Genomic DNA, 19,450 nt, shown 5'->3' on the forward strand with positions numbered 1-19,450 from the left:
TGAGGGTCCTCAGAAAATGAAACGTCTCCCTTGCTGGTTAAGTCTTTCTGTGGAAGTGGGCTCTGTACAGTTGAGGATTCTGGACCAGTTTGAGATGACTGGGAAATAGCACTTCCTGCCGATGAAACCAGATTTTTAAGTTCTTCCTTTAACATCTCCTCTAATGAATTTCCACTCAGTTTGGCAATTTCACGGAGCTGTTCCATGTACATTTTAGTGGCTTTGTTTCTGGCATCAAGGGAGTAAACACTTCCTAAGGCCTTTAACTCATACACGATGCCTGCTTGGGTTGTACTTGGAAGCCGCAGAGGTAACAGTGGCTCCAATGTGTGCATGGCAGTCTCATGTGTAAACTCGATGATCATGTGCTTATGGTAATCTGACTCAGGATCGTCTAGACGAAAGTAACGGTTGATGGAACCATATTTTTGGAGGAAAGTGGACACTTCCTCATCAGTCTCTGATCCTGTGATCCCACTAACAACTACAGAATTGGGAATTCTGACGGATTCACTTAGCACAACATCCATTTTCTCTCTAGAAGTTATAGCTCAGATTAAGCACTTTTAAACACCACACACAAATTGTCTAGCACTTAAACACACACAACCATGCTCCTGGCTGGCTCGCCAAAGCTCTCACTGTAACACAGTAAGGGGAATTGTTGAAAAGAATATATCAATGGGCCAATAGGCTCGACTATAGGAGCACAGGGGTGTGTTCAAATGAGACACAGAGACAAGAATGTAACTCAAAAGAACCAGCCAACTTTAGTGACATAAACCATAAGGTTGACAAGCACAGGTTAAAGACACTTTACAATGGTAGAAAGGAAACTTACAAAAATTAAAAGGAAAGTAAAACACAAACTACTAAAGCAATGACTTGGCCAAGTGTTATTTTTGGTTTTCAATGTTCGGGTTTCAATGCTCGGGTTTCAATGCTCGGGTTTCAATGCTCGGGTGCACCCTAGTAACCTGACTCCTTAACTCTTATAGAAACAGATTACACAAATCCAATGCACATTCAAATGAAAATTTCACACTCTTTTCACATGTGGAGAATGCTCTACACAACAGCTCATTATTTAAAGTCCCAAATAAAAAATGTCCAAGGGGTAAAGTCCAAAAAATTCCCAGGGTGTGAAAGAGAATAGGGATGAGAGAATGTCAGTCAGTGGTCTTATGTATAACCAGCTGTGCGTGAAAGTGTGAGTGATACAGTCCTACCACACCGCAAGGTGCAGCAGATCATCAAGTGGAAAAGAAGCGAATCTCAGTCTCTCTAAGTCCAGGTGGGAAGGCTCGCCATCTATTTCACTGGAGGAATCCTATTTCACTGGAGGAATCCACCTCAGGAACAATTCAGCATACAAAAAAAACCTGACCGATCTCAGCGCATCACGGCCGAAGACAATGGCATAGTGTCTCTCGGTCGGAAAATGCAGGGCTTTCTGGAAGCAGATTGAGATGAACTTCCAGGCAGTTGATAGCAACCAGAGCTAACAAAGGCTAACAGTTTAGCTCCACGCGGTACTTTTTAAAGTCACCAGAAAAATGCAGCATTTGCCTGCTTACTCACTGTGGCTACTTTTAACATGAAAGGTAGCTGATAACCAGTGAACTTATGTGCAACACAGTTGGTTGCAACTTATATCTAATACTTTTTTTCCAGCTCAAAAGCTTCAGTCTCTCTTTTCTCCTGCCAGCACGCGACTACCTCCACACATAGCAGCAAACACAGAGCACGTAGGTGGGACATACAGCGGCAGACTGCTCTCCCATTGGTCAAAACATACTGGGACCTGTGCATTTCGATTGGTTGGGCAGGCTGTCCATCTCTCCTCATATCAGTCCTTAAAGTGGTACCCCCATTTTATGTGGGTTACACAAGCATCTTTTATAGTTTTATTAAGATAGTATCTTCCCATCTGGCCCTGTGCAGAGTTCAAGCCAAAGATTAGAAATTGAGAAATTCAAATGAATACAATAAGCCTTTTTGTGTCTGCTGCTCACGGCAGCCAGTGGACAGTCTGGGATCACAGAGGGGGATTACAGCTTGGTAGAAGAAAATATTCATGCAGATTATGGGTATGTGCAAAAAACCAAACAAAACAAAAAAACACACGTGTGTGCGTGTGTCTGCGTATACCTGGATATGCTGGACCATATTTTTTAGTTGAACCAGGAACTCTTTGGCCTCAGTGGCTCGATCTGACAGGCCGTTGAGGGCCTGGGACAGTTGACCCTGTGGAAAGAGACAATAAAGTATAATTACATGGACCTGCAGTACATTCAAATAACAGATGAAGTGCTGAATCCTCAGAATCTAAAGAAGGAAATGAATCTAAATTATAATCAGAGCCATATTAGTATTTAAAAACTCCAGGGTCATACACAAAGACTGCAAAGATCTAATGAAATATAAACTTAATTTTGGGCCAGTTCATAGTGATACAGAACATGAACCTCTAGCTTTTATTCCATTAATCACTTACTGGGTCAGAAGATTCAGTAACAATTTTGTTTATTTGCAGCTTTCTTCATTTCATTTGAAAACAAATTGCATATCTTTGTGTTTTTGGAAAAAACGTGTAATTTTGTCACCTTGGTCAGCCTTTTGAAGATTCAGCTGGGCCTTTCCCCACACAATTTTTGCATTAAATTAGATTAATGGAAACTGAAGATAACCATGTAATTGATATGCCTCGTGGACTATCAGCTGCTCTGTCACGCAACCATCCTTTTTGTAGTCCTTCATCCTTGTTGAATAGGGGCTAACAGTGGATTTTGTTGTCTTAACTTTTTAACTCAAACCCCACCTAAATATTTCCAACCCCGACATCCTGTTTTACACAACAACTAAGGCCCCAAAACTATTCCGTGAGACCTTTAACACTGACAGGAAAGACACATGGAGGCAGCCCAGCAAGAGTTATTTTGGATGCAGATTCCAGCCCTGACAGTTCATCATGTGCTACAACCCCAGATCAGAAAAAGTTGGGATGACATGCACGATGCAGACTAAAAAAAACACTTACATATTTACTTTGGCTTTTGAATGCAGACAATATGATCGACTTTATTTCATTCCTGCAGTTCAGGCTTGCAACAAATTCCCAAAAAACATTTGAATAGTAAAGCAATAAACACATATGAGACATTTAAGCACTGAGGATACCAAGCAACAAAATGTTTCAGGTGTTATTTTTTACCTTTCCTCCTGCAAACACATCTTTGTTGCATTTTTGTTGCGTTTTAAAATTCTCCACATATTTTCTACTGGGGATGGGTCAGGACTGCAGGCGGGCCTTTATAATGTGGTTTTATTTTGTTTTGTTGAAAAGTGCATAGATGTTGTTTTACTTGTTGGTGACAACAGTCTGGATGGCGTTTTTGTCTTTGGTTCAGAGCACACGGTTTCCATGTCTTCTAAACAAAGATCTGGGATACCGATTGTTGTGACCAGAACATGTTTTCATCGTCACAGATCAACATGCAGTAAAATTTAAATTTGCATTTGTGAATGTAATTGGGATTGTAGTGCTTCATAAAGGTTTCCCACAGAAATCCTTTGCTTTTATTGTTATATCAGCTGTTGACGGATGACAGTGATGTCTGAGCGACTGGGGTCACGAGTGTTCAGCGTAGGCTTCCACCTTTCCCCTTTATGCACTGAAATTCCAACAGATTTCTTTCTTCTTTGAGGAACACCATTTTTAAATATTTCTACAATTTTCTCTTGCATTTCTTGAGAAACTGGAGCAAATCTGCCCATCTTTGCTCCTCAAAGACTGCAGCAAATCAGGATCACGATCACCTGTTGACATCATGTTGACGGAAGTCCTGTGGAACGGTTGTATGCTAACAAATTAAATGAAGATGAAAAAAGAAAAATGTGAAATATCTCGGGTTCACACTGAAACGAGTGGGTTTCTTTCTTTCTTTTTTAAATGATTAACTCAAAGGCACTCAACATGGGCCGACTTACAAACAAAGCTGCTTTTGATAGCGGCTGAGAATCTGACATTTTAAAGTGTCTGAGCTTTCACCCCTGAGACAAAATGCACTGACAGCCTAATTTTCTCACACAAAATGTCATTTTCAGCTTAAAACTGAGATGATATGTACATCTATAAGCATTTAACTTTTGCACTGTTAATGTTATAGCTGGGACTCTGGTGTGTGGAGCACATATGACGGGAAATGACATTGTTGTCCGTGTGCGCTGACACAGAAACGCTTTTGAGATTAGTTTTTCATGTATGTGAAGCAAAGGCTGTGTGAACATGGAGGTGACAGGGAGAGAGGACTTGGCCTGACCCTGTGGGAAACTCATTCGCTTGAGTGAACAACCGTCAAGCTGGTGGGTGTATTGTCTTCTGGGAGTAAACGAGGGCACTGGGCCTTATCTAAGCAGAAAAGAAAAACTCCACTTCAACGCAGGAAGACAGCAATAAAACCAGCGACTAGCTGATACAGTAGAAAACGCTGTGAAAACAACTCATCACACGCAGTCTGCTCCTCTTTGTCAGCCCAGCTCGTGGAATCTGACGTTGGCCGGACGAGTGGGAATCAATCTGCAGGGGCCGACAGCTGACCTTCGACCTTGATGTTTGGGAAACCATGACAGCTGCCGTTAACATGAGTCTACTGCACTGGGGGACAGTAAGACCTGGTAACAGCTGAGCAAAGATCCAAATGTAAACTTTCTTTAATTGTGTGGGATTTCAAAAAATGTCCTCTGTGTTATTTAGGGCTGCATACTTCAACACTGCAAAGAAAAGAAATGAAAGAGAAGACTTGAAGTGTAAGTTTTCTTTCATATAAGAATAAAGTAACAACAGATTTCTATGAATTCTGAAGACCTGTTTGACCTCTTATAAGTATGTACTTATCAAACATTAGTCTAAAAAAATGGCAAACACTTGTAAAATCGGAAAGTCTCAAGAGGAAAAACTGAAGTCTTTAAATTGCTAATCCTGTCTTATCAACTAAAAGGTAATCCTTTTACAGTGCAATAGCACAACTGCAGCACATTTTGAATATTATGAAACAATGAATCCAGCAATTTGGCTCTCTTGACTGATTACCAACATTTAAGCATAAAAGAAGAGCGATAATTTACTTTATTAACCCCCAAAGGAAAATGTATTGTAGTAGCTGCAAATTCACACAAATTACTAAAAAAGCATAAACTACATAAACCAAGAAAAACTCATGCAAGCTACAAATTTAAGTAAAAGATAATAAATATATGATAAAATATGGACTATAGCTAGAATTTAAGATATTTGAATTGTTGCTATTGTAAAATTTAATGAATTTCATAATTTTCTTGTACATTTACAATGACAGGGCTATTCTATTCTATTCTATTCTATTCTACTTACTGTTATGAAATAACCCGAGCTCTTTGGCTTCCATTGAATCCACTCACACACTTCTGGTCATGTGATCACTAGCCATGACTTAACTGCTATTTTGGACATGTGACAATGTAAGGTCAAACGAAAAAGGCCTGAAACCATCTGGCAGGCAGTGGTCAAGAGGGAGGAATGTGTATTTTCTAACCTGTGGACGAGTCGTTGGTTGGCAACTGTTGGGAAATCGATTGGTGAGGGCCCCATTCGCATAGGCCTAGAAACTGGTCAGTGGTCCCCTGGCAACCACTGGTCACTAGTGAAAAATGCGTATTCCTCAACCTTGTGATTGCTTTAGTCACTAGAATATTGCTCTTAATTTGAATGAAACATACCGACTTGTCAACAACTTGTTCGTCATGTTACAATCAAGATTACAGTTTAGCCTCAGAGAGACCAGTCAGTGATAGAAAAATGAGTATTCCCTGAACAGTTATGAGCTGTGCGTGATTGCAGTTGCAGGGGAAATGATTGATAAACTACAGCCTGGTCAGGGGCTACCTGGAAACCACCTGTTGCTAGGCAAAAAATGTGCAAAAAAACCTCCTTGTGATTGTTTCGATTGCTAGCATTTCCTGTGATGATGTTTTGAATGGAGTTTTCTACAAACACTGGCTGGCTAAATTCTGAGCAGTAGCGAAATGTTGAGTGCATCACTGAGGCACAACTTTTACTTTGGAAGCAAACAATCTCTATTTCTGATTTATGTTTCATTATTTCAAGTTTTATTACCACTGGGCTAGCCAGTGACTAACGAGATCACAAGAAGCTTTTTGGTGAAGCGCCCTTTCTGTTACTTTGTGCATGTGACTTCACATAGCAACAGCCAGCAACCATGAATCACTCGCCAGCAAGTCAGGGAACACACTTTTTTCCCTAGCAACCGTTAACCAGTATAACGAATAGCTCTTCACACAACAGCGTGTTTCTTCACAACTGTAGTAAATTTAATTTTTTTCAGTTTTATGTTCCAGGTTGTTTCTAGGTTGAGCTAAGTGTCTTTCTTGCAGAATTTTTTTTTTAAAACTTTGTTTTGTGTACAGAATAAACAAACAGGATTTAATGAGCTTTAGATGTGCTGGTGGGCAGATTTCCATGTTTTCAGTCATCTTTATGCAAAGCTTTCCTGGCTCCAGCTTTATAGCTACTGCTCAGACATGACAGCGTTACCAATCAAACTCTTGGCAATGACAGAAATAGAAGAATTTACCAAATGTCAAAACATTCCCTTAGATAAGGAAGACATCTTCTGATTTGAATTCAAATCCACAACAGAAAAGAAAAACTTTCTTTTTTTCCAACTCACTCACTTTTTAGGACAACCCTTTTGGGTTTCTGAAATCAATCGGCTGCACTCTGCCTGGATCGCTAAGCCGCCACCATCATTTTAAGATCCTGCCAATCACACTCTGGTGACTTCATCACCGATCAGCCGGTCCTTCACACCTGCCCTTTCATCTGTCCTAAACTGGGAGCTGGTTTTCACTCTCGGTTCTCTCATTTTGCTCTCTGATACAGTGATGGATACTGTGAGAGCTCGAGCCTCGCCTAGTTAACAGTCAGCTTGCGTTTGATGACAGAGCAGATGAAATGAAAAGCACTCGATTGTCCGGGGGCGTTTTTCCGCAGTGTCTGTTTGAGAGCCTGCAGAGCTCAGTCCTCAAAACCAGGTCAAAAAGTGCCACGAAAGTGGAGGCTGGTTTATTTTTGCACAGCTCACGGCGACTTCCTGCTCTGCGGTGTCCACGGTGCCAAGACCGGCAGGTCGGCATATGGGAAGACAGACTTTAGCAACAAATCAAGAAAGCTGAGGTCAAGTAGGAAGAAAACTTGTTGTTCGCACCTCAAGTTCTGTCGCAGATTTTTTACATTTAATGACTTATTTTTAAGTAAAAGCTAAACTATTCATGACAGGGAAAAAAAGACTGAGGCCACATCTCTAAGGCAAATATATAATTTGCTTTGATTATTTTTTCATCCAAGTGCTCTTCATACAATTCAACTACACAAGCTGGGAAGCCATTTTCCCAATTTTGCATATAAATGAGAATGAGAAGATGGAAACAACATGGAAGCTACAAAACAGTTTATAAATTTATGGATCAGAGCTTTAAACGACATGCTGATATTTGTTTCCAGTATATTTGAAATATATTTCTTTATATCCTCCTGAGAACTAGCTTATTCATTTATGACCTCTGTAATGGACATTTGTTTCTGGTCTATATCTTTTGACATATTTGAGCTACCCTACTAAGTCCTGATGTAATAAATAGAGGATATCCTGGGCTTTCAATTGATATCTTGTGTGTTTTCGTTTGGTTTGTAGGTACTAAGTCAATCAGCTACAAATACCGAGGTTAACTGAAAAACACTCAGGTCTCTGTTGAGCCACACCTCTTAATCTTTGAATTCAGGTGTTTTCAGTCTCATAAAATCAAGAAATCAGCCAGGCAGGCTACCTTTACAAGAATTTGTGGAAGAATAACTATTCTCACTAAATTCAAGTGTGATACTGTAAAATGATGTCGTGAAATTTCATCCCTCCTAAATGTTCCACAATCAGCTGTAACAGGTAAAATTGCAAAGTGGAAGCATTTAGGGACTGCACCAATTCATTCATAAGCAGGAGACCACCTAAAGTTGCCAACACTCTGCTGAGACAATAACTACAGCGCTCCAAACCTCATCTGGCATTAACATCAGCACAAAACCTGTGTGCCGGGATATCATGATAGCATGGGTTATGATGGCTGAGCAGCTGCATGCAAGCCTTACTATTAGATAGAGTGGTGTAAAGCACACAGGTTTGGTAAAAACCAAAATGCTGCCTGACTGCATTGTACAGGTTGTTTTTCTAAAGTTGGCCTGGGCTTCTTAATTCCAGTAAAGGGAAATTTTAATGTTTCAGCTTACTGTACCAAGATATTTTGGGCAAATCTAGGCTTCCAACTTTGTGGGAACATTTCCAGGATGACTGTGCCCTAGTGCACAAATCAAAGTCCATAAAGGTATGGTCGGATAAGTTTGGCGTGGAGGAAATTGACTGACTGGCACAGAGCCCCAACCTCAACCCCATCCAACACCTTTGGGATGAATTAGAGCAGAGACTGCGAGCCAGGCACTCTCATTCAGCACCAATATCTGACCTCACAAATGCTCTTCTTGATGAACAGACAAAACATTTCTATAGATTTGTGTAGAAATATTTCCCAGAATTTTGGAAACTTATATTTGCAAATGAAGGGCCAACTCAATTTTAATGTCTATGGATTAATGTGTAGGTGGCCCGATACTTGTAATGTGTGGAAGACTTGCTGATGATATCCCAAGGAGATATTTTACTTCATCCATTTGTTACAGTTTTTATTCTTGTGTTTTTGGTTTGCATGCAGCTTGATGAGATTTTCATCATTTCTAAGATGATTGATGAGAACATTTAGCGATAACTTAAAATGCACGACATTTACATCTCATCTTCCTGCATTTGCATTTTCATTGCTTTTAAAAGAGAATATATTTCACTGTCATGGCATGATTCATGCTACTGTGATATTAGTTCTGGATGATACTCTCAGAGGGACTAGGGCTTTCTAAAAGTTTCAGCTGAATCCTCTACTTACATTAATGCAATGCAACTTCAAGCTTGCCCTGGGGATAAAATACATCTTGTTCAGGGATAGTGGAAATAAAAGCATCATGCAACGTTAGACTGGAGAAGAGGATGGTGCAATGTTTTGGGATGAGCTTCGAGGGGTTGTTGAGTTAGTGGGGTGGGGGGGCTTAGGATATAGCTGCTATTTGGAAGTACTAATCATCTTATTAATTAAGCCAAGTGGGAACACGTGCATAGGATGAATAATTCACCACCAGCTCCGGGGCCATTCTGCATGTTTCATTTTCTCTCCGCGGCCGAGTGAACTAGCCAATCTGTCACAGGAAAGCGCGAATGTCAGAAAGGCATCAGAGCCATTTTGGATTAAAGCACCCACTAGGAAGTGGGAAGTGCAAGGACAGTAGGAGGAAGGTATAATGTTACTGCATAGCTCTTAAAATTAGAGAGGTAGAAAAGTAAAAACACTCCGTGCTAATTAAAAACACACATAGGCACAAAACTTTCCATCCCTGTCACTGCAAAGATAGCATTTTGAGTTCCCATAACCTACTTTCAAAAATTGTGGCGATACCTCTCTGTGAAATGCTCCGCTCTCAGTCTTAAGTACTTTCTTTAAGTACTCTCTTTATGCACACTTAATCCCGCGTGTAATACACAGTCATTTTGGCTACATACTGTAAACAGACATAAGCTGACAGAAGGTCAACTTCTGGATGACAAAGACACAAAACAAGCAAACAAAATTAAATAATACATTTTTCTCCACAGCTTCCAGATGAAAGAACGTGAAGATGAATGCAATTTTACACAGCTTGATTACTGATTGTGCTTTTCTCTACAGAGAGACCAACCGGAAACTTTAACATGAAAGATTGTGGTTGTTTACATGAGCTGAGGCAATCCTTGGAGAACTCAGTCTGCAATATTCAGCGGGCGACTTGATGATATTTTGTATCATGGGAACCTTTTGTTGTTAAAAATTTAAGCCCTGACATGTTGGAAGAGTTAAGAGTCGGCACAGATTGTGTTTCTCCTCTGTGTTTAACAAGATCCCGTACGACACTGTCTTCTGCAGGGAGAACCTAAGTGGCTGGTGCATTATTCATCGCTTAAGTCATCAATAATGCACAAGGAGCTGTTAACTATCCACACACACACACACACACACAAAAAGACAGATAAAACTAAAATAATTATAGTAGGGGATTTGAAAGTTGCCACAGTTTCTCCATGTGACAAACTGAGTCATTGTGTGAAGGACCCTTGGGACAGCACCGCAGGAAATGGGGCAGAAGTGATCTATTCTTATCAGTGAGGCCAGCGTCTGCTGCAGATGATCAAGAGGCTTACCTGCTGGTCTAACTGAAAATGTCAAATGGATAAAATCAGGCAGAAAGTACCTGATCATTGGAAATCATTTATTTCTTTACTGACAAGTGCACGTGTGGCAAGTGTCCATTCTAGGTACTTGGATGGTATAATCTTTATGATCAAATTGCTGGTGAGCTTGGCTACACAGGGGAAGTGGAGGGACCACTAAGTAGTTTTAAACAAGTAGGAATATATGCTCAGTAACTAACCAGCAGCAGAATTATGGGCAGTGGCCTAAGCAGAGAAGCCCAGACATTCCTCTCTCTAGCCACCTTCTCCAGCTTATCTGGGGGAACACCAAGGCTTTCCTGGGCAGCCGAGAGAAGTAATCTCTCCAGCTTGTCCTGGGTCTACCCCTGGGCCTCCTCCTTGTTAGACAGGGGTGGGGAACTCCAGGCCTCAGGGGCTGGTGTCCTGCAAGTTTTAGATACCACCCTGGGTCAACACATCTGAATCAAATGATTAGTTAATTACCAGGCCTCTGGAGAACTGCAACATGTTGAGGAGGTAATTTAGCCATTTAAATCAGCTGTTTTGGATCAAGGACATGTCTAAAACCTGCAGGTCACTGTCCCTTGAGGCCTGGAGTTCCTCCACCCCTGCTGTACGACATGCCTGGAACACCTCAGCCAGGAGGCGCCCACGAGGTATCTTAATCAGATGCATAAACCACCTCAGAAGACTCTTTTTCATGTGGAGGAGTGTTGGCTCTACTCTGAGCCCCTGCCAGATGGCCGAACTCCTAACCCTATCTAAGGGACAGCCCAGCCACCCTGCTCATTTCCACAGCTTGCATCCGAGATCTCGCTCTCTCGGTCACTACACACAGCTCGTACCAGGTAAGGGTAGGGATGTGGATCGACCAATAAATCGAGAGCTTCGCTTTCACAATCAGCTCTCTCTTCAACATGACAGACAGGTACAGCGTCCACATCACTGCAGCCATGGTTCCAACTCATCTGTCGATGTCCTGTTACTGTCTTCCATTTCTTGTGAACATGATCCCGAGATACTTGGGACAGCAACTCGTCTCTGACGCGGAGTGGACACTCCACCCTGATCCAGCTGAGGACCATGCCCTCGGTGCTGCTAATTCTCATACATGCCACTTCACATTCAGTTGTGAACTGCTCCAGTCCGAGCTGGAGGCCACCACCTGATCAAGCCAACCGGAACACATCAACCACAAAAAGCAGAGATGAGATTCTGAGGTTGCGAATGCAGAATCCTTCAACCACTTGGGTATGCCTAAATATTGGCATTGTTTGTTTTTAATGCATTTTGAATCGTCGTCTTGGCATAGGCCAAAGATGCCTATGACAGTCTCTATTAGGTAGATAAACTAGTACTTGCACCTTTATACTCAAGTTGAGTACTTTTCACCCAGTCGTGCACACATTCACTTTGAGAAACACTCACTCAGACTCTGATGGATGCATCGGGTCTGATTTGGGTATTTGGTTGAGTATTTCGCCCGAGTATTTGTAGACGAACTGCTCTACCACCTGAGCCACAGCCACAGCAACATTTTGTGCCAGGTAGAAGGCCCTGGACAGTTCATCATGTCTATTTCATTCCTTTAAGCAAAAACAACCTACAGATGTCACTGAAAAGCCTGAACACTGTTTCGTAACTGGACCGTGTAACTCTTCCTATTAAATTAATCGTTCAGCTATATCCAAGCTAATTAGACAAGACTCTGAGAACAGATTGATGATAATTACATCAGTGCCACTTCAGGGTTTGCCACTTTATGGTCAGGACAATGATGTTGATGATGCTGATGATAAATCTGTGAGTTATGCCAACAAAAACAAGGTCAGTGCACGATTTAACTTGTGCATGCCCACGTCTCAGTTTGAGCTCACTTTTTTGGTGTCCCTATTTAATAATGTGGGCTGACTGTTTCAGAGCAGCCAGATGTAGCAGAGCAAAATAAATTATGCCGTTTAAAACATTTGACTGCTTGAGCTGAAAAGAATAACTCTTTGTTTGTTCCTTTCCCAGTTGGGTCACAAAGGAGAAATGGCACTGTGGATTTTCTAGGCATTTATCTCTCTCCAGTTCCATGCCTGGAGCAAGCTATAATATTCAGACAGTCTGTGTTCTCACCCGGAGAAGTTATATAAAAATATGTCAGTGTTTTCTGTGCAAACCCGACTCATTTACCTCACTGATGAGACATTCAGTGCGGCTCTGCCTCTCCTTCCTGCTCATTCTCTGGTTCACTTCTTCTCTTTGGGGTGTTTGGGGTCATTCATCGCTCTCATTTTGCTGCTTTCTTATCTCCCTCTTTCATTAACATTTACACAGATAATCTCTTTACATGGCAGCTTGAGGGGTAAATATCAGCGCCTTTAATGGAGCAGCATCAACCTAAACGGCTTTAAGACACTGAAGCTTACGCCCACTGTGAAAATTCATTCTTGAAAAACCTCAGGCCTGACTTTGCCCTCTGCATTTATTAGTGCTTTCTTAAACAATTGAGCAACCGTGTCTTTTATCTACACAGAGTCACTTATAAAAAAGACATATTTAAGGGTAGTGTGAGCTGTATCACTGCACGGCGTTGGACTATTACTGAACAATGTTCTTATGCACTTACACTAACTAGACACTTTATTAGGTACACCTGTTCAACTGCTTATTAACATAAATTTCTAATCAACCAATCACACGGCAGCTCAAAGCAGCAAAATGCAACTCAATGCAATTAGGTATGCAGACATGGTCAAGATGACCTGTTGAAGTTCAAACCGAGCATCAGAATGGGAAAGAAAGGTGTTTTAAAGGATCTTGAACATGGCGTGGTTGGGCTGGTCTATTTCAGAAACTGCTGATCTACTGGGATTTTCCCACATAATCATCTCCAGGGTTTACAGAGAATGGGCCGAATGGACCAGTGAGAGGCAAAAATGCCTTGTTGATGCCAGAGGTCAGAGGAGAATGCTGGCTGCCTTGAGCTGGTAGGAAGGAAACAACAATTCAAATAACCGCTTGTTATTTGAAACAGATGGCTACAGCAGCAGAAGACCACTTCTGTCAGCCAAGAACAGGAGAATTAGGCAACAATTTGCACGTCTCACCAAAGCTGGATAACATAATATTGGAAAAACCTCGCCTGGTGTTATGAGTCTTGATTTCTGCTGCAACATGTGGATGGTAGAGTGGTTTAAACAACATAAAAATTGAGCCATCCTGCTTTTAATCAACATTTTAGGCTGCCGGTGGTGGTTCAAACTGGATAACACGCCATAAAGCTCAAATAATCTCAAACTGGCTTCTTCAACATGACAATGAGTTCAATTCAATTCAATTTTATTTATTTAGCGCCAAATCACAACAACAGTTGCCTCAAGGCACTTTATATTGTAAGGTAGACCCTACAATAATACACAGAGAAAAACCCAACAATCTTATGACCCCTTATGAGCAAGCACTTTGGCAACAGTGGGAAGGAAAAACTCCCTTTTAACAGGAAGAAACCTCCGGCAGAACTGGGCTCAGGGAGGGGCGGGGCCATCTGCCGCGAGTGGTTGGGGTGAGAGAAGGAAGCCAGGACAAAAGACATGTTGTGGAAGAGAGCCAGAGATTAAAAACAAGCAATGATTCAATGCAGAGAGGTCTAAGTTCACTGTACTCAACTGGACTCGATAGTCACCAAATCTCAGTCCAGCAGAGCAGCTTTGGGATTTGGTGGGACAGGAGATGAACAACCAGCAGATCTGCAGCAACAATGTGATGCTATCATGTCAATATAAACCAGAATCTCTGGGGAATTTTTCCAGCACTTTGCTAAGGCAGTTCTGAAGGTGAAAGAAAGTCCATACCAGAAATGGCAGGCTGTAACTAATAAAGTGTCCAGTAAGCGTATTTTGAACGAAGCCATCATGCAAAACACCTTTGAGTTGAAACATTTGTGCAATAATTAACTGTAAGCATGACACATCCTTCTCATTACTAATTAAATACAGTATTGGACAGTTTTTTTCTGCTTCTCTTTATGTGGCTGTCCCGACAGTCCGACAGAAGGGTTAAAGCAGGAAAGGACAAATAACCTGCTTCTTGTATGTGAATTTTCAAGGCTTTTCCTTCTCTCCCACTGAGTTTAACAGAAGCTCCAGGTAGCTTCTTCTACCAAGAAATTACAAGAAATTACATCAGCTTCAAGGCTGAAACAAGACTTTAAAATGTTTCCCAGCCACGTGACCTGTTCTGTCTGTCCTCATTAGCTTGCTTTTGGGGCCACCTTGAATGAGAGCTTGTAGAGCATCAGTTTGGGTTAACTTAGTGTCACTTTCTGTTAGACCTTTTTTTCTTAATAGGAGTAAAGATAAAAGATAGCACATGTGCAAACCCTCAGAGTCAAACCTCTTGATTTATCTCCCTTCCTGTAGCAGGAAAAAGAATCTGCTGCAATCTGTTACCTATTTTCTACACACACACACACACACACACATGCAGTACATTCAGTTTGATTAATCACCTTTAATTGCCACTAAACATAATGAGTGGCAGACCGTGACTTGGATTGCATTCAGTGACCTGTTATGACATCCGTGAAGAGTTGAGGACCACTCACTGTGTAGCAATTTAACACACTGATGATACCCCTTTACTCTTTTTAATGTGATTCATGGAGATCAACACTAAAGTCCTGCCACCACATAAAACCTTCCAGTACAAAGTCACTCTTTCATTTCTGCTCTTTCTTGATGACCATTTTGGTTTAGAGTGACCAAAAGGAGAGCTTGGAGATAAATCAGGGTGTTTTATTGCCTATGAGACTAGAAGAGAAGCCAAGAATGCGTTTGAACTAATGCAGGAGGAAAGCATGTAGAGCGCAAGTAATGATCTGAAACAGCATTCGTTTTTAGAACGCAGCAGAGGGGAGAAGTGTAAAGCATGTGGGGTGGATTCCTCATGGGGTCCAGTATCTTAGAGACCTTTGCTGCTTTGTACTTCAGGAAGAGGGATTTGGCTGTTATGGCAGCAGGTGGTTAAAGTCGTTTACAGCAAGGAGAGAAATGCTGCAGAAAGATGGAGAAATCACTGTTTTTCTGCTCAAAAAGACAAGAAAAAATGCAACTGAAAAACAGAACAGATCCTATTAAATGATATCACCACATTTCCAGCTCTGAAGTGTAAATGCTGCAGGTGTGGATTCGAGATCAAGATCCTTAGTGTGGTACTTTGTGCATCAGCATTAGACAGCAAAGATGAAAAATTCGCCGCCTCAGTCACAAAAGCGCACAGATCAAACAACCAAAAGCTTTGATCAGTTTAAACATGAAGGGGAATGCAAGATGTTTATGGGCATTTCTAAGGCTGTGTAAGTATATGGGTAAGCAGGACATGCTTTTTGAATACTGGTTGGTTTTTCTATGGCTACGGCAAAAACCTTGAAGCTCAAATAGTTTTCTTGAAGTTTGCAACTGTGCTGTTTTGGTTCATTTTTATTAACCCGTCTTTCCAGAGGTAGGCTTTTTGGGAAAATGCTGAAAAATGTAAAGCCTGCTACTTGCCCAGTAAGGAGAGTGAAAATTTGATTCCATAGGGGGCCAGATTCTATCATGCTGGTTTAAAGATGCTCAGGTGGAGGAAATACACAGAGCTAGGACTGTGTGCAAAATGTGAAGCATTATGAGATGATCCATCTCTAATATTTGTGCAAGTGAAGAAGAGAAATGACCCCTAAAAAGGCACAAATCCATCATTTTCCCTTTGCAATGTAACTTAATCAACATTGTTTGATAAACCTGTGTCTGTATTTTGGCATTAGCGCCAGAAATCTAGGTTTGGTCAGTCTCTACTTCATACTGGAGGGGGGGGAATCAGTAAATAAGCTAAAATAAGTTGAGATTTCTAATCGTTACATAGAATATTTGTTTGTATTCTTGTCATTTTGCAGTAACTATTTATCAAGATGTGAAAAAGCTTTTTCTCCAGTGAACATTGTAAGGAATACCCTGAAGCTCCCAAAGATGACCATGCTCAGCTCTGCCAACTCTGAGCTTTGAGCCATCTGTCACAGCTCCGTGGGCAGCTTCAGATGATCAGATGATAGATCAGAAATAACCAGGTGCCGTGAGATACAGTCAAAAAAAAAAAAAAAAAAAAAAAAAGTGCCACCTGCTGAATATTGGCACTAAAATTCCTGGTACCACTGATTGGTTTCTAAAAATACTCTTTTTCCCATTTTACATCTAAGCATGATTACGCAGAACAGATTGGCAACTTTTCATGTGATGGAAATTTGATATGAGCGAAATGTTCGACCCCATCTGATATTCCCAGCAATTTTACAGTTGTCTATCGCATCTGAAGTGACACTCTATCTCCCTACAAGGAATGATCGGAGTGGGGTGCTTTTAAATTGTTGTTCTGGAGACATATAAAACCAGATTGCTGAGTATAAATGATGAGGACGGGGAGATAATGATGTGCTTGTGTTGCTTGTGCACCAGCACTCAATACATTCATTGTTTGGTTTTTTTTTGGTTTTATCATGGAAACCAGGAGACACCTCCACTACACAGCATGCTCCCTGTGTGTGTGTGTGTGAGTGTGTGTGTGTGTGTGTGTGTGGGTGCATGTGTGAGTTATATCTAGCTCTACATTCTTCCCTTCTTCATTGAAGGCTGGAGTGTGGAGGTGAGGGTTGCTGGTGCAGAGGCGTAGATAATCTCAGCTCTGCCTCTCCTGCCCACAACAACTCAGCTTCCAAAATAGCTTCTCAATTCACACCACAGGCCTGCATCTGTGCTTCACTCCCCATTCTCAATAAAGCATAGCTTCAGTGTTTGCCATGCCTAATGATCTTCAGGGCGCCTGTGAGCTGTCAAAGCACTGAAGGAATTTGATGTTGGCATCTCGTGAGACAGATGGTCATCATTTACATGGTCATGCAAACAGAAAACAGCAGCTTCTAGTTGTCCACTTATGAGGTAAAATTAAAAATGAGCCACTGCCTTTCGGGTTTGTTTGGCAGTGTTTGGCTAAAGGCAGCGTCACATGAAGCTGGACCGTGTATCAGGCAATAAAATGCATCCTCTTACTATTGTTAAACACTCATTTAAATCCAAAGCGGCAGAACGAACACCCCACAGCTCTGTACCTCTCTACCGGATGCTAAGCAGAGCTGACACGACAGCGCAAATTATTTCGAACACAGACTTGTTGCTCAGCTCAGAGGATGTTGAATCATTGCACAGAGCGGCCAAAAACATAAATAAAGACAGAAACAGACGCACTTGTAAGGGACGAAGACAAATCTTAGCACCCCGATCATTTTTACGCACGTACCTTGTGCAGTTTCCACATTGCGCCTAAAGCTTTGACCTCATGCGTGCCGTGTTTCCCTTCCTCCAAACACTGATAACATACAGGCATCTTGCACTGTACACAGTACATGCTGAGATTCTCCAGTTCGTGCTCTGTGCAAGTGGAAATTTTGCGGGGACTGGCGCGGCGACTTATCCGCCCCTGCGCCGGCGGCACCAGGCGATGCTTGGCGAGTGGACCGCGGGGAGGATGGCAGCGCAGGCGGCACGGGTCGCAGTAGAAGACGTCGCACTGCTCGCACATCACGGTGGCCTCCTTTGGACTCTTCTCACAGAGCTGACATTTGAGAGCGGCCGCTTTGCTCTGCTGATACCTGTCCACCACCCCCTCCAGCACCCTGTTCTTGGGGAACCCGCGGAGTCCCCTGTCATCCAGGATGAGGCTGCGGTGACACTGCGGACAGGTGATGCAAGAGTTACGAGGGATCGGAGTTAAGGAGCCGGGGTGCGGTAGAAGGTGCTGCTGCTGCGGCTGAGGGACAGTCGGGGGGAAAACCCGAACCCCGTTTGGTGATTTTTGGCAAGGGGTGGTCGGAGCGCTCACGAAGCCCCCGTAGGAACCGTAGCCACTGTCCGCCTCACTATACAAACTCATTTTATCCAAATCCAGGTAATCATAATCGGAGACCCCGGACCCGGAGGCTCGGCTGCTCTGTGGAGACTCGGCGTCGGGGGTCTGCACAAGAATATTCCGAGCACAGGCTAAGCAAATGTTATGGGAGCACGGCAGTATGATGGGCTCCCGGTAAAATGAGCCGCAAACAGGGCATTTTAACTCTTCCTCCATTTCATCCATGGTTGCTCCTGAGAGGTGAGAGATTCCTCCGGGGTGTGCAAATAGAAACGGGAGAAGTTTCGGCAGAGCCTCGGCTGATCGGGCTGCTCTCTGTTTGCGCGTAAACGAAGCTCCAGTCGCGTTCTGCTGTTAAAACTGCAAGTGCAACCTTGACCAAATGAAAGGCATCAACGAAAAGGAGGCATACTAACACTACTCACCAATAAGCACGCAGCGTCAGCTCAGGCTGGATTGCTATTGGACAACCAGTGGATTCCAAACAACCATTGGACAAATGAACTGTCGGCGTGAAGGTCCGTTAATGAGCTCTAGAGCGATATACACAGCAGACACTAATGCGTGTGGACATCAGTGAATGCACAGGATAATTGTTTAGAGCCTTAAAAGGAAATCAATAGAATAAAATGATTACTAAACACAATCTGAACTCAACATCCGTCCTTCATATGCTTTCATTTCACATGTGACATCTGTAAAAAAAACATTTGTCCAACCAGTGGTTAAGGAAAGAAACAAAAGCTAAATTGCAGTGATATAACACAGTTTGGGAGTATGATATAACATTAGAACCAGAGAATATTTGACATTTATAGCATTACTAATTTTCTGTATTTAGTTCTCTGTAACTGCTGCACAACATAAACTTGCAAACTTGCTGTTTGAAAAGCTCCTTTCATCCGCACAGGGAGCAAAGATCACTGCTGAAGCTGAGCGAAAACATGGAAACTGACACCTTGTGAGATAAGATAAAGCAGCGGCTCTCAAATGCACTCCAAAGTGTTTTTTTCCTTGAGTATCCAGAGCCTCTTTATTTCTCTGGCCAAATACCTCAGTCATTTTTGAGACATCCATGGCAACGTGAGCAGCTAGTCTTCAGTGAAGCTGTTGACCAGGAAATGAAT

The 19,450-nt window shown here is 42.2% G+C and overlaps 1 protein-coding gene across 6 annotated transcripts in view; it reads right to left on the minus strand.

Annotated features, from left to right (window-relative positions):
• trim9 (tripartite motif containing 9) overlaps window positions 1-18,707 on the minus strand; it is a 54,454-nt gene extending 35,747 nt beyond the window's left edge. For all 6 annotated transcript variants that reach the window (XM_085391227.1, XM_085391229.1, XM_085391226.1 and 3 more), the window contains exons 1-2: window positions 17,715-18,707; window positions 2,152-2,247 (exon numbers count right to left, since the gene is read on the minus strand). In XM_085391227.1, coding sequence (XP_085247353.1) covers window positions 2,152-2,247; window positions 17,715-18,548 — 930 coding nt within the window. In that variant the 5' untranslated portion in view covers window positions 18,549-18,707. The remainder of the gene's footprint in view (window positions 1-2,151; window positions 2,248-17,714) is intronic.
• Window positions 18,708-19,450: the final 743 nt, after the last annotated feature.

This window comes from Rhamphochromis longiceps, linkage group LG19 (assembly GCF_057381845.1).
Source record: "Rhamphochromis longiceps isolate RC_006_pf linkage group LG19, R_longiceps_female_GT1.1, whole genome shotgun sequence".
NCBI lineage: Eukaryota > Metazoa > Chordata > Actinopteri > Cichliformes > Cichlidae > Rhamphochromis > Rhamphochromis longiceps.